Source organism: Microcaecilia unicolor, chromosome 6 (genome assembly GCF_901765095.1).
Source record: "Microcaecilia unicolor chromosome 6, aMicUni1.1, whole genome shotgun sequence".
In the NCBI taxonomy this organism is placed as follows: Eukaryota; Metazoa; Chordata; class Amphibia; order Gymnophiona; family Siphonopidae; genus Microcaecilia; species Microcaecilia unicolor.
The window spans coordinates 61,751,568-61,766,925 of NC_044036.1; the positions used below are offsets into that span (position 1 = coordinate 61,751,568).

Sequence of the window (15,358 nt, forward strand, 5' to 3'; positions counted from 1 at the left end):
TTTGTACAAGGGTGTCTTTGCTTGTGTTGACATGTTTCTTAAACAATATGGCATCTCAGTTATCATATATGGACTGAAGGATGGAAAGGAGAAACAGGTAAAACCTGCAAACCTACAGTAGCTAGCTGAATTGTATGACGACTGGGCTCCGCCAGCCAGATACCCGAAGAGGTAGCCTGGATAGATTCCCAATAGGTGAAGCCATCAAAAACCTTGTCCTTGATAAATTTAATGGAACTGGGGGTCCCTGCTGCAGCAATTGCATTTATCAGCCAATGCCTGTAATCAGAGAATAGAGTTTTTTTTAAAGTCTCATTCACAAGTTCTCAGAATACGGAAGAAATTCCAATCAGCTCTAGTAGTTTTCTACCATACCTGTACTGAGGTTTGTCTTTGTGTTGATCCCAAAGTGTCCGACATTGATCATAATCTGCTCTGCGCATGGTCTGGACAAGCTCTAGTGAACGGAAGGGAGCATCTGAACTGACCTTAACCCGGCTGTTTTGTACTAAGCGTTCCATTATTTCTGAAGCCTGTCACAGAAGCCAACCACAGAATGAATGAATGAATGAATGGTTAGGGATGAGTAAGCAGTCAGCTTGTCATTGCAATGATTATGTTTTGCCACCATTTAGAAAATTGATTGGTACACCCCAGCAAAGATATTCAGAGCTGATCAGAATGCCCAGTTACTACTACTACTTAACATTTCTAGAGCGCTACTAGGGTTACGCAGCGCTGTACAGTTTAACAAAAAAGGACAGTCCCTGCTCAAAGGAGCTTACAATCTAAAGTACGAAATGTCAAGTTGGGGCAGTCTAGATTTCATGAATAGAGGTATAGTGGTTAGGTGCCAAAGGCGACATTGAAGAGGTGGGCTTTAAGCAAGGATTTGAAGATGGGCAGGGAGGGGGCCTGGCGTATGGGCTCAGGGAGTTTATTCCAAGCATGGGGTGAGGCGAGGCAGAAAGGGCAGAGCCTGGAGTTGGCAGTGGTGGTGAAGGGTACTGAAAGGAGGGATTTGTCTTGAGAGCGGAGGTTACGGGTAGGAACGTAAGGGGAGATGAGGGTAGAGAGGTAGGGAGGGGCTGCAGATCGAGTGCATTTGTAGGTTAGAATGCCCAGTTACAGTTGCCCTCTATGAAGGAAATGAGGAAAGTACAGAATCAAAACAGGGCTTGGATTTTTACTTTAGGCTGTCTTGGATGCACTATTACTGATTAAGGGGAAGCTCCTTTTTTTTTATTTTTTTTTTTAAACCAGGTATATGTCCTTTTTGGTAAAATCAGGTATACATTTACAAGTTATGCAAACACATATACACATTTATTTTGTCACACTCTGTTACAGAAAGGTATTTGGAATATTATCAGAAAGCATGATTTTTTACTGTCACTGTAAGTTTGTCATTCATATGTTCTATGGGGCCCTTTTACTAAGGTGCACCGAAAAATGGGCTGTGCTAGTGTAGGTGCGTGTTTTGGGTGCACGCAGATCCATTTTTCAGCACGCCTGTAAAAAAGGCCTTTTTAAAAAATTTTGGCAAAAATGGATGTGCGGCAAAATAAAAATTGCCGTGCACCCATTTTGGGTCTGAGACCTTGCTGCCAGCCATTGACTTAGTGGTAACGTCTTATGTGTTAGCCATGCAGTAATCATCTATGCGTGTAGAATGACAATTACTGCCCGGTTTCTGCTGCGTGCCAGAAAATAAAAATTATTTTCTGGCGTACATAGCAGAAACGCATCAAAAATGAAATTACCACAAGGGCCATGTGGTAGCCAGGCGGTAACTCAAAATTGATGCATGTAGGCTGCATGTAGGTGCCTCACGTGGCTTAGTAAAAGGGCCCCTCCATTGGTTATATATGTGCATGTTATTTAATTATGCATGTTTATTATTTTTTGGAAAGATATAATGTGTGTCTCATTTTATCTTTATGATTCTGCATGGCTAAAGATTTTTAAAGCATTATTTATTTATTTATTATTTATTTATATGTCATTTAAATGATTGCTTTTAACTTTCAAGTTTTAATTGAATGTTTTTGTATGTATTGCTTGACAGTGTTTTAAAACCCTGACACAGCTTTTTTGGCGAAATGTGGCCACATCGGGTACTTGCAATAAATAATTGCTCTTCACATCCATTGCTCTGCTTTTGCTGTTTGTTGGTCTATCTGTGAGCAGATCCTTGCCTCTTTTGCTATCTGATACCTTTAGTTATTTGCCAGGAACACAATTATTTAGCATTTTGGGAAAAATAAAGACTTATAAAATATAGGAGGTTGCTGGTGACAGGGTGGGGACAGTATACTGCTGTGTCCATGATTATACGTTGTTAAAGTTATGATTTCTGTTTTATACTATAGCTGTATGTATGTTTTTTTTTTTTTTACTGGGTGCATTGCATTAGTTGTAACTTTCGATGCGGGAAGGCAATGAATAAATATGTAAATGTGCACATTTCTGACAATATTTGCCATACAATTTAATTGCAGAATTCTCAAATAAAAATGAGTAGTATAAAGGAGGAAAACTCTCATGGGTTTTATTTTTCAAGAGAGAAGATTTGTTTTTGATTCGGCTTTTTTTTCGGTGGGGACACAGGGGTTTGTGAAACTTGCTGGATGTTTCTATTTTAGGGCAATGATTTGTGGAATCATTTTGGATCTTTCTAGGAACGTTTGCTGATGCATTGCTTTAACTATGCTTTTAGCTAAAGATCACAGTACAGAAGTTTGTTGATTTGGGATGGGTGAAATAAGAAACAGGGTATGAAATAAAATGTGTCTTCTCTACCTTTGAAATGACGTTTCCAGCACTTGTTAAGTGAACTGGCATCCGAAGGTGCTCTGGATCAAACCTGTAGCGAATGCTTCCACGGCTCTCTAGGGAAATCTGAGGTGACCGCTTGTTACTACTTTTTGTGGCAACCAACTTTATCACTTGTCTAGAGCAAAAATAAAATAGGGTTAAACAAGTAAAAACCTACTATTTTCATAGTCTGCTCAGAATTTATATGGTTTTGGATGTGAAAAGACAGCTTACTTATCCATTTTTCTATTTGGATCACTTAGGGCCTTTTTTACAAAGGCGCACTAGCGAGTCCTGCGCGGAAAATGAAAGGAAGCTCATTCAATTCCTATGGGGTTTCCTCTTATTTCCCATGCCAGGATCACTAGCATGGCTTTGTAAAAGAAGCCCTTAATATACTATACCGTTCTTCATGAGAAATATCAGAGCGCTGTACAATCGTAGTAAAAATACGGCAAAATAAAAGCAAAAAAACCCCCAAAATAAAATCACAAAAAGCAAAACATAGACAGACACAATAAGGAGGCAATCTTTAGCACTACAATTATTAACCAAAAGACAACTGTAAAATCTGAGACATAAAAGGGTAAACAAATCATAAGTTATAATAGACTGCTGCCTAACTCTGTCTGATAATTATTTCAAATTCCTTAAAAGCAATCTCCAAAGAATACATTAATCACCTAGGATTAATTTACATGAAAAGCTTGCCTAAATAGCCATGTCTTAATATCTGTTTTAAATTTCTGAGTGGAAGTCTCCAAACAGACTTCCAGTGACAAATAAATCTATAACTGCGATGCGATACAGCTAACAGCTGTTCTCCTGGATTCATCCAGCCATAGTTGCTTATGTGATGGCATTTTCAGTAAATTGGCTTGAGCTGACCCTAAAGATCATAAAGGCCGATAAGGTCTAAGCAAACTATACATACCAAGCTATATCTTTAACGAATTGCAGGGCTTGAAATGAAAATCAAGAGCAAAATACACCTGTTGAGATGGAAGGAGATTGGAAGGGTCTTGATGCCCAAATTTCAGCTGCTTCACTCTTGTGATACTTCTACGGGTTATTTCACTTTGGGACTATTTTTTATTTTTGGTGGTCGGGGGGGGGGGGGGGGGGGGTTGCTGGGTTCTTGAAGCCCGGATTGGCCGCTGTCGGAGACAGGATGCTGGGCTTGATGGACCCTTGGTCTTTTCCCAGTATGGGGTGCTTATGTACTTATGTACTAGAAGCATGCATTTGGATTCAGATATAGGGGCCCTTTTACTAAAAGGTGTTAAGTTTATAACACACTGCATGGCCATTTCCTGGGGGAGCCCTGGTAGGGGTTTCCGTGGTAGCCCGGTGCTGCCCGATTACCACCGGGCACGCCCCCAGTGCTAGAAAATCAGAAAGGATTTTCTAGTGCCCAACTTGCTACGTGCCAGTAGCTAGAAGTACCGCTGGGCTCCTAAGCGAACCTGGCGGTAGGCCCAATTTGGAGTACTACAGGTACCACCACTTTGTAAAAGGGCCCCTTAGTGCTTCCTAAATATGAGGCAGTAAGTGCTCCCTAGAAACATTAGCATAGGACTTGCAAAAAACAAACAAAAAAAATCAAACAAAAAACTAAACAAAGGAAAGAAATGCCCTACAAAAGTGGTACATTAAATCTGAGCTTAGCGTGTGAGAAAGTGCTACATTTGAATGCGCTAAGCCCAGATTTTACTGCACTTTAGTAAAAGGGCCCCTTAATCACTTGTCTTTCCAAATCCAAGTGCAAGGTAAGTTATATTCCTGGGAGAGTTCACTGTGTAACGAACATCTCTCCTGACAAAGATCCTTGTTTCGCCACCCTCCTGGCTGCTTCAGGGGATTCTCAGTCTTTACTAAGTGCACAAACCTTCCAATAATGGGCCTGGCTAAAAAGTGGTTAAAGGCGCCATATTGGAAAGGTTCTGCACTTGGGGCTCCTTTAATTAAGCTGTGCTAGCAAGTCTGGTGTGACAAATGTGACAAAGCCCATAGGAATTGAACGGGCTTTGTCACATTTGCCGCACCAGAATCACTAGCACGGCTTTGTAAAAGGAGCCCCTGGGGAAGACTGAGAATCCCCTGGAGCAGCCAGGAGTGGGCGAAACAAAGATCTTTATCGAGAGAGATGTTTGCTTCACAGTAATGTTGGATTTGTCCAGATTGCATTCTCTGGGCTGGAATGCGGTGCTGAATTTCAACAGTGGTGTTTGCAGATAAGTGATTGAGTGTCTACTTGTTTGCATGGACAATTTCTGAGTTTAAAAGTGTGATGGAGATTTTGTTTTATACCTATGATTGTGCTTAAGGCAGCGCAGAATTTATTTCTGAACTGTTTGCCTCTTACGTCTGAAATTTTTTCTCCATCTGTTGGGACAGAGGCCTTAGCAACTGGAAATATGTTTCATGCAGGGAACAGTATTTATTGGATATAATTGTTTTCAACAGTAGTAGTTTTTTTTTTTTTAATTTAGACTTTTGCTCAGACCCATATGGGGAAGGATGAACCCGTTGATATTGGTGCACTGTGTTTATCCTGGTTTTGAAAAAGGACTATAAAAGTTCTAATTAGGATGTGATTTTGCAAAGGAAATGCTTCCACTGAAAGAGCGCAAATGCTCCTGGAATTGTAAAGGTGTGGCAGTTGAATAAAAGTATCTGATACTTTTAATCTGATACCTGATTCAGTAAGTTCCAGCCCATTCTACATTTCCTATCATACCTTGTTTTCATGATCGCCGATCCACCTTGTTCATAGAATGGGGTAAAGCTGATCACCTGATTGACATCAATATCAGTAATCTGAGCTCCACCCTCTTTGCTTTCAACTTGTAATCAGTTATAGTTGTTCTTTCTAAGCTCTTTGTTCTCTGCAGGCACCAAAACATAGATTAGATGATCACAAATAATGTTAAATCAAGCTTTAAATTTCATACAACCAAACGTGAATTCCTACCTCCTGACAAGATACACAGGTATTTGTATAGGGCATTCCAATGTGTTCCTCGACGGTTTTCATCACAGTTTTTATGGTTTATGATTTTGGTGATGGAATAGTCACTTTTCCCTGGCGTAATGACATACTTTGTCTTACAGACGCCGCTCAATCCAAGCTGTAGAGATCAATAGAGAACAATTAATCTTTAGAAACTAAAGCATTACACTGGATTCAGAGTTACAATTTCTGTTGTGAGAATAAAGTTTTAAATTGTGAAGACGAACCTCTTGCAAATCATATGAATACTGGGATGACTTTATGATGACCTGTAGTGGAGCAACAGCTCCTTTCATAAAGTTAACAGCATCTTCGGGGGTCTTAGAGTCAGCGTAGATCTTTTGAATGTTACCATTGATGTATTCCATCTTAATAGGTGTACTTAAATGTTCGGCAAGAGCCTGGGTCAGCTTGGGGGATGAAGTGAATGAATCCTTGGACCCGATGCCATTGTATTCCTTCACTTGCACATCTTTGAACTGAAACAGAAAGTAAGTTTGTTGTGACATAGGGATTCGTGACATGCTACCCTTGTGTCTTAAGTCAATGAGAGTTTTAGAAGAGGATGAGAAGAGAAATAAACATGAGACCTTTGCTCTGCTGTTCAATAGAGATTCATTGAAAAAGCCACCTTACAACTGTATTATGGCCACATGAAAGTATGCTATTCATTTCCTTTAAAATTTTCAGTGCTTATTGTCTTCAAAAAGTGAAAAGCTCTACTACACGTATCCTGGAATTCTTTTTCTATCTGTGCCCCATGTGGAGCTTTTCATTTAAATGTTTTTTTTGAGAATGTTTATTGAAGACAGATCAAATTCAATAACAGCTCAAAGTTCCAAAGTAACCAAAACACAAGAACCAAATCAAACAATACAACAGCAACTGTCCCACACGGTAACACTTTCTTCCAATGTTAACAAAATTCTAAAGTACATATGTAAAAATATATCGCCCCTTTTTCCATCCCCCCCCCCCCCCCCAATTATCCTGCATTTCCCCTCTCCCAGCAATTTCAAATCTCTTTCCCATGGTAGAACTCCAAACACCCCACCTCTTCCCCACAAAACCCACCCATATAATATAGGAGTTCCATAACTTGTTTCTGAACATGATATATAAGTACAATATGAAAGAACCAGAACCAGAAGGTGGGGAAGGTAGATTGGTACAGAGAGGAACAAAAAATTCCAATGCTATTTGTGGCCTGTGGTGCATGATCTGCACTCAGTGCATACCTTAAGAGTTTCAGGGGTCCTTTTACTAAGCCGTGGTAAAATGTGGCTTGCGGTAGTGTAGGCGCAGGCTTTGGGTGCGCACAGAAATATTTTTCAGCGCATGTACCAAAAATGCCTTTTTTCCCCAGAAAATGGTCGTGCGCATTGGGCGCATTGGGACATAGAGCCTTACGCAGCTTAGTAAAAGTGCCCCTCAGAGTTAGCACCTGTAAAGAACATGACCTCCTTTTCATAGAATAATGTATATGCACACAGGTAACCTGTTATGATTCTGCCGGTTTGGTTGAGGGGGGGGGGGGGGGCGTCTCTTCTGATTGGCTGCCAGGGTTTGTGCTGACGTCAGGGGATAGTACTTTAGCCTGCAGCTGAAGAAGAGTTCCTCTGCTTTTGCGTTACTTACGCTTGGTGGTAACTGGAAAGCCTGATAGTTTTCTCTCAGAACGTGCTCTGGGTTCTGACAGGGATCTGTGTTTGTGTTAGAGCTTTCTTTTCCTTCCCTCTGGGTTAGCTGCTGCTGTGTGTGTGTGTGTGTGTGTGTGTAGCTCTGTAATCAGGGTCAGCTGCTCCTTGGTTTAGTGGGGGCTGGGCATTGCTCAGCCTCCGGGCTCTGGGCTGAGTGTGAGCGTTATCTCCTTTGTTTGTTTGTTTTAAGGATTTCTCTTCCCAGTGTCCCGCCTGCTGGCTCAGTGAGTTTAACCCTTTGTGTACTGTGTGTATTGTGTTCCTGCCTCTGCCAGTGTGTTTGTTCTATGGGCCCTGCTCCCTCTCCGTAAGGGAAGCGTTCTCTCTGATTGTTTGTTGATTTATGGAACTCGCTCTCTGCTGGCTCTACAAGCTTAACCCTTTGTGTTCTGTTTGCCTCTGTCTACAGTGGGTTTGAGGCAAAGGCTTTCTGCCTTCCTTTTATGTCTGGTTCCTCTGGCTTCTGCCTGGGGCTTCCTACCCTGGTGGGGGGGGGGGGGTTGCTGTGTCAAGTCCCCTGTCCTGCGCTAATCCCCTGGGTGGGCGTGGCCCGCTCTGGTCCTTTGTTTCTCCCTCTGCCCTATTGCTGGTGGGCAGCGCATGTCTGGCATCTTGGGGTCCCGGGGGGCCCTCTGGGTTCTTTCACCCCTCCCTGTGTGTGTCTGGGTTCCCGTTCAGCCGTGAGGCCCGCACGAGTGGCTCTGTGTGCGTGGGTTCCGGTTCGGCCGCGAGGCCCGCCTGTATGCCTATTTCCCTTCTTCCTGAGGGACTGTGGGGAGGGGTAGCTTAGGGGTATTGTGTAGCTGGGGTGTGTGGTGGTGGGTCGGTCTCCCCTTGGCCTGGGTCGGCGCCCTGCTGGCCTCAGCCAGGGCCCAAGGGCTCACGACCAACCCAACAGATTACATAACCCTGTTTATGTTTCAAGTTGAATATCTTTTCTCAGGCAATAGGAAACAACAGACAGTATCCTCCGGATTCCATATAGTGTGACTAGACTTAATTATCTTAACATGCCAATTAGTGCTAATAATTACAACTTAACAAGCAATTATTTACACTAATTGGCATTAATTAGAATTTACATACACAAATCGCTAAGTGCGTTCTGTAAAGTGGTGCACGTAAATTCTAATGTGTGTAGCTGAAAAGGGGGCACGATCTTGGGTGTGGAATGGGTGGGGTGTGGGCATTTCTAAAAATGATGCACATTGTTATAGAATACCCCTGCTCTGCGCCTAACTTAGTCACCAGTACTTACACCAAGTTTTATGTGGCGTAAATTCCCATGACTAGATTTATTTGCGTGGATGGGCCCTTGACATATTCTATAAACTGCACCTAACTTAGGCAGACTTTATAGAATATGCCTAGGCTTAGGGGCATGGATCACTCCAAAACTGGATCTTTATCCCTGGTTTGGCTGACGGGGGTTCCCAACTCCCACCAGCTGAAGCATTTTTCCAGTGCTGGTCTCTGGTGCCGCCGCATTTCCTGCCCTGCTCTCTCTTCCCTGCACATCCAGCATGCACGTTTTAGTGAAACTGAGCATGCGCGCATGCTCAATTTCATTAAAACAAGCATACCAGACATGACATAAGGTGAAGAGAGCAGGGCAGGAAATGTGGCAGCGCTGGAGACCAGTGCTGGAAAATGCACTTCAGCTGACTGGGGTTGGGGGACCCCACCAGCAAAGGCATGTGCGGCGGCAGTGGTGGTGCTTCAGCTGGCGGGGGTTGGGGATCCCCATCAGCCAAGGTATGTATAGCAGCAGCAGTGGTGGGTGGATGGAGGGTGGCAGTGGGTAGGGGGCGGAAAGGCGGCGGTGGAGGGTGGTGGGAGTGGTGAGCAGGGGGACCAAAATGTGCCCCCTCCCTTTGGGCTCTGCCCCCTCCCACCTCGAAGTCTGGCTATGCCCCTGCCATGCTGATGTTTAAGGTGCCATATATAGAATGTAGTCCTATAAAGCTTGTGCTTTGTGGAGCTGACGGCAGGTCAGGCAACCTGATATTACTACTTGCTACTCGAGCAGTACTTTATGACAGGGCATCCTTCCCCTGACGAAGCCCCATTTGGCAAAACGGGTCCGTTGTGGTGGCCCAAGTTTGAAGCTGTGATAAGATAAGTAGCTTTTGCTCCTAATGTCCTGGATCGTGGATTTAGAATTTTTGCATTAAAAAAAAAACAATTACAAAAATGTATACTATTTGAACACCGAGGGAGGAGGTTGGTTAAGGACCAATGATTGAATTACTGTTTATAAGCAGTGGTTGAGTTTGTCTAATTGGTGTTGCTCAGTAATGGACTTATGATATGAATCTTATAGAATGGGTGGGAAGATAATAGGACAGGCAGGATAATTTATGTGCTAATTATTTTGAATGGGAATTCTATGTGATTATGGCCCATATTTCAGAAGCTCGATTTGTATTTTGGACACCTGAAAACCGGCAATTAGACATCCATATTTCATGGATGTCCAAATCTTGATTTTATAGAACTGGGATAGGGACATCTAAAACTGCATGGGGGTGCGGCTTGGGTGTTTTTTACGCAGGACTAGGGAATGGCCAAGATATGGACATCCAACTCCGACTTCAGAAAAGGAAAGGACATCAATGTACAAAAAGATGGACGTTGATATTTAGATCTGGTACTTGGCACGATAGGTTGCAGAAAGCTGTCCATTGGAGGGATTAAGCCAAGTCATTAATCCCCCAGTGGTTGCTGGTCCCCTCTCTCCCCTGAATGTGGAACTAGCAAGGGGTACCAGGCTCCATGACAGCTTCAGGAACTATGGACCTTCATAGTATTAAAAATCTTTATTTATTTATTTGTTACATTTGTGTCCCACGTTTCCCCACCTTTTTGCAGGCTCAATGTGGCTTAAAAATTAACTTCTTAATACACCTCCATGTAAAGCTGAGGAGTAGCCTAATGATTACTGCAGTGGACCCGGGTTCAAATCCCACTTCAGCTCTTCATGAATTTTTTTTTTTAATTGTGAGCCCTCCAAGGACACAAAAATTCCTACTGTACCTGAATGTAGAAGAAACCTGAAAGCCTGAAGGCTATCCAAGTGGTAAACATTCAGGTACAGTAGGTATTTTTCTGTCCCTGGAGCGCTCACAATTTAAAAAGATCATAAACAGCTGAAGAGGGATTTGAAATTGGTCCCTGGGTCTCAGCTCACTGCTTTAACCATTAGGCTATCCTCTACGCTGCATGGATGCTTAGGTGGACAATTTATAACATGAATATTCTTATACTGCCAAAAAGAGGTCTATGTCTCTTATTTTGCCTGGTTCAAAATTTGGACATTTCAGTTTGTAAAATGGATGTTCATGCTGGACGTCACCAGCACATGGATGTCCATTTCTCTTGTATTTTAGAATAGGCTATATGTTGGCAGATCCTATTTTAAAATAAATGAGAAATGGATATCCATATGTGTCATATTGATTTGTCCCTATTCTGAATTGGATGTCCTTTTTAAAATACCACTCCACTTATACAGTGTTCATTTTTATCTGTAAACCACCTTGAACACTACCTTTTTAAATTAAATTAAATTTTAAAATGTTATTATGGTACAGTTTTCCAGAACCAAAGCATTTGGCTTAAATAATCATTAGGGGGTCTTTTACTAAGCCATGGTAGTGTTTTTAGCTCATGGGAGAAATCAGCTGGTGGTAAACGCCGAGATGCCCATAGGAATATAATGGGTGTCTTGGTATTTACCGCCAGCTGATTTCTACCATGAGTTAAAAATGCTACCGTGGCTTAGTAAAAGACCCCCTAGGTGTTCTCCTCCAATTGGAATTTTTGATTACAAAAGTTTTTCCTGCCACCATTTTGTCAATTACCCCCTAAAGAATTGAAATCACTGCACAAAACTGCACAACATAGGTGCCAACTTTTCAAATGACTGAGGTTGTGAAACTCAATACAAATGACTCCTTTCTAGACACAATGAAGGAGCTTGCTTGATATTGGGGGTGCTCAGCAAACACTGCACCCACAGAGCTGGCCGTTATACCGCACAGTGCTGACTAGCACCAGAAATTTATCAATTTATTTATTTACTAGTAAAAAAGGCCCGTTTCTGACACAAATGAAACAGGCGCTAGCAAGGTTTTCCTCGGCTCCCCTGCAGCCACCCATGCCCAGCGACCCTCCTCTCCCCCTGCAGCCACCCATGTCCAGTGACCCTCCTCTCCCCCTGCGCCCACTGCAGCCACCCATGTCCAGCGAACCTCCCCTCTCCCCTGCCCCCCTCCTGCTACCCATGTCCAGCGACCTTCCTCTCTCCCCTGCCCCCCTGCAGCCACCCATGTCCAGCGACCCTCTGCCCCCCCGCAGCCACCCATGTCCAGCGACCCTCCGCTCTCCCCTGCCCCCCCTCCAGCCACCCATGTCCAGCAACCCTCCTCTCTCCCCTGCCCCCCTCCAGCCACCCATGTGCAGCGACCTTCCTCTCTCCCCTGCCCCCCCTCCAGCTACCCATGTCCAGCGACCCTCCTCTGGACATGGATCAGCTGTGAGGCATGTTCCCCCCCCCCCCCCCGGGTTCTGAAGTTGACATCAAAATGGCTACGGTGATGTCAGCCTGATCTACGGAGCCTAGCAGACCAACTCGGAATGAGCCACGGTCCCAGGCAGCAAGTCAGAACGTTGGAGGTGAGAATTATTATATTCCAATATTTATTATTTATTTGTGACATTTATATCCCACATTATCCCAAACAAGTTTGAGTTCAATGTGGCTTAGAATAAACAGTATAGGACACATAATAAAGAATATTGCATAAGAAAGTAATTTGTTGTAAGAATCCAATTTTACAATACAATTTCATAAACATTCTAGGATAGCTATGGATGTTTAACATTTAGAAAGGGTGTCTTTTACTAAGGCACACCGGCGTTTTTAGTGCACGCTACAAATAGGCATGCGCTAAACACTAAAGACGCCAATGTATTCCTATGGGCATCTTTAGTGTTTAGCATGGACCTATTTTTAACATCCCCTAAAAATGTCAGCACACATAAATAAAAGACCCCCTAAATTTATTATGAATGAGAAATTGTACATGAAGCAGAGAAAGTTAATGATAAACAGAATAATAACCAATTCAGGTAATAATTAATTGTTTGAGATATGGTTGTTCTTTGTGAGAGTTTGTTTGAATAGGAACAATTTGAGGATTTTGCGGAATCTAGTATATTCCTGTTTATTTCTTATTTTGGGTGGTAAGGAGTGCAATGCACATAGCCTTTGAAAAATAGGCAGTCCTTTAAGTGCGAAGAATTTTTTTTGTGGCCTAATTACCATACTCTAGAAACCCTGTTTAATGGCAGACTTTGCTTCTTTTCATTGTTATCCTCTCAAAATATTTCATTTTACCTGGACAAAGCAAGACTTTGGCTCCAGTGCACTGATCTCCATATTGTACCTGACTTGTAATCTAGTCTCCGCCGAACCACCTCCTGAAAGCATGTTTACGATTGTGGTTTCACATTTGTACACGTAAGTCTTGCTTGGATTAAAATTAGGTTCTAAAAGAAAGACAAAAAAAGTGTTGTGAAAAATCACTGCAATTAATCTATATGCACTGTCTATACATCATGAAATTGAAGTGATGGAATATATCAAAAAATTGACTAACCCCAGCTATGCTCACCACCTGTAGAGTTAAAAAAAAAAAAAAAAAAAAGAAAACATATCAGAAAAGATACAGATTTGAATGGATTTTCATCTTAACTCTCTCTTTTTCATGTTTGATCACAGAAGAGAAGGCATAACCTTACCCACTAGGGTGAACAGAAGTGCAAGGATGATTCCCCTCATGGTGATGGTAAATGCAGACCTCAGATCCACCTGTGACTTATATAACATGGGAGGCTGTAGCATGTGACCTTTTAGGACTGGTCACTTTGCTGAGCTGTCAGGTTTCTATCAGATTAGGCAAACAGTGGGTTGAATTTTTTTTTTGTTGTTGTTGCCATGTGGTCTCCTTGCTATTAGCAGAAATCTGGCAGGTTTGTTAACTTCTTGTTTACAGTGCTTTGTGGAAACTGGTATCCTTTTTCTTTTAAATTTATTGAAATTTTCAAAATAAACAGTGCAAAAAGCACTCAACAAGAAAACAATATAGCCCACATCACAGGACTGAAAGGAGAAGTAAAGCAAACACATACTGGAAATCCAGAATACTGAATATTTTCCCCTGCTGTTTTTAATGTGATGTAGTACAGTTTTGAGCTATATACATCATCTCACTTCCCTATCTAACAACAATCTATCTAACTGTTCTGGCTCATAGAAAAAGAACCTGCTATCCTTTTGAAGAATACAGTATAGTAAGGGGTAGAAAAGTGTCCAAGAGACATGGGGGCTCATTTTCAAAGCAGTTTGCTGTAACTTTGTAAGTCTAAGTGCTTTGAAAATACACTGAAAGTGTACTGAGAGCATAAGCTCCACCAAGTTGGGTCAGACAAGTGGTCCGTTGATCCTGGCTTCTTGTTTCTAACAGTTGCAGTCCTATTCTGTTGCAATCAAAATTGAAAGTACATAAGCAGTATAGTTTTCCTGTACCGAATGTTCTTAATGTCTTTAAATGAATTACAATGTAAAGTTAGCCTAGAGCAGTGCTTTTTCAAAGTTATTTCTGCAAGTAAATGGGCTTTTATTACATTGTTCAGCCTTTACATGGCTTCATTTTCATGGGTACAATTCTTCATGGGTACAATTCTCTAAGTGTGTGCCTATAATTAGGTGCCCAGACAGGGCCCAGCAGGAACCTATTCTATAAAGGAACATAGGCACCTACCCCCAGATTCTATATAGCGTGCGTAGAGATCCACGCCAATTCTATAACAATACACGTAACTTAACAAGCTTAACAAGCTAATGAGTGCTAATAAAAGCACTTAAGCATTAATGAGCACAAATTGGCACTGAATAGAATTTACGCACACAACTTGGTAAGCGTATTCTGTAACGAAGTGTGCCAAACTTCTAACATGTGCTGGCAAAAAGGGGCATAGTTATGGGTGGGAAAATGGGCATTTCATGGGTGTTCCAAAATTTACATGCGTAGTTATAGAATATGCCCGGTGCATGTAAATCTATATGTTGGGATTTATACCACATTTTCATTGGCGTAAATGGATGCATGTAGTTTTAGGTGTTGAGATATCAACTAAGCTTATTCCATATTATAGAATACACTTAGTCGGCCCTGATTTCAGTGCCAATTTTTTAGGCACCATATATGAAATCTTCCCCTAATGTTCTTATATGTACATAAGTATTGCCATACTGGGAAAGACCAAAGGTCCATCAAGCCCAGCATCCTGTTTCCAACAGTGGCCAATCCAGATCACAAATACCTGGCAAGATCCCAAAAAGTGCAAAACATTTTATACTGCTTATCCCAGAAATAGTGGATTTCCCCCAGTCCACTTTTCTTTTAGGAAGCCGTCCAAACCTTTTTTAAACTCTGCTAAGCTAACTGCCTTTACCACATTCTCTGGCAACAAATTCAAGAGTTTAATTACACGTTGAGTGAAGAAAAATTTTCTCCGATTCGTTTTAAATTTACTACATTGTAGCTTCATCGCATACCCCCTAGTCCTAGTATTTCTTGGAAAGCGTGAACAGACGCTTCACATCTACCCCTTCAACTCCACTCATTATTTTATAGACCTCTATCATATCTCCCCTCAGCCGCCTTTTCTCCAAGCTGAAGAGCCCTAGCCACTTTAGCCTTTCCTCATAGCGTATACATGCACATGTGCACTTACTCCAGCCATGAGCTGATTTAAGTGT

At 42.1% G+C, this 15,358-nt stretch overlaps 1 protein-coding gene across 1 annotated transcript in view; it reads right to left on the bottom strand.

The window, feature by feature from the left end:
• The window catches only part of LOC115471884 (vitellogenin-A2-like), a 98,110-nt gene extending 84,717 nt beyond the window's left edge, over positions 1 to 13,393 (bottom strand). The window contains 11 exon segments of the mRNA XM_030205790.1: positions 117 to 279; positions 376 to 533; positions 2,803 to 2,953; positions 5,558 to 5,639; positions 5,642 to 5,705; positions 5,792 to 5,845; positions 5,847 to 5,948; positions 6,058 to 6,309; positions 12,932 to 13,083; positions 13,194 to 13,211; positions 13,336 to 13,393. Of these exon segments, the coding sequence (XP_030061650.1) occupies positions 117 to 279; positions 376 to 533; positions 2,803 to 2,953; positions 5,558 to 5,639; positions 5,642 to 5,705; positions 5,792 to 5,845; positions 5,847 to 5,948; positions 6,058 to 6,309; positions 12,932 to 13,083; positions 13,194 to 13,211; positions 13,336 to 13,375 (1,236 nt within the window). The 5' untranslated portion in view covers positions 13,376 to 13,393.
• Between the last annotated feature and the right edge of the window lie 1,965 nt (positions 13,394 to 15,358).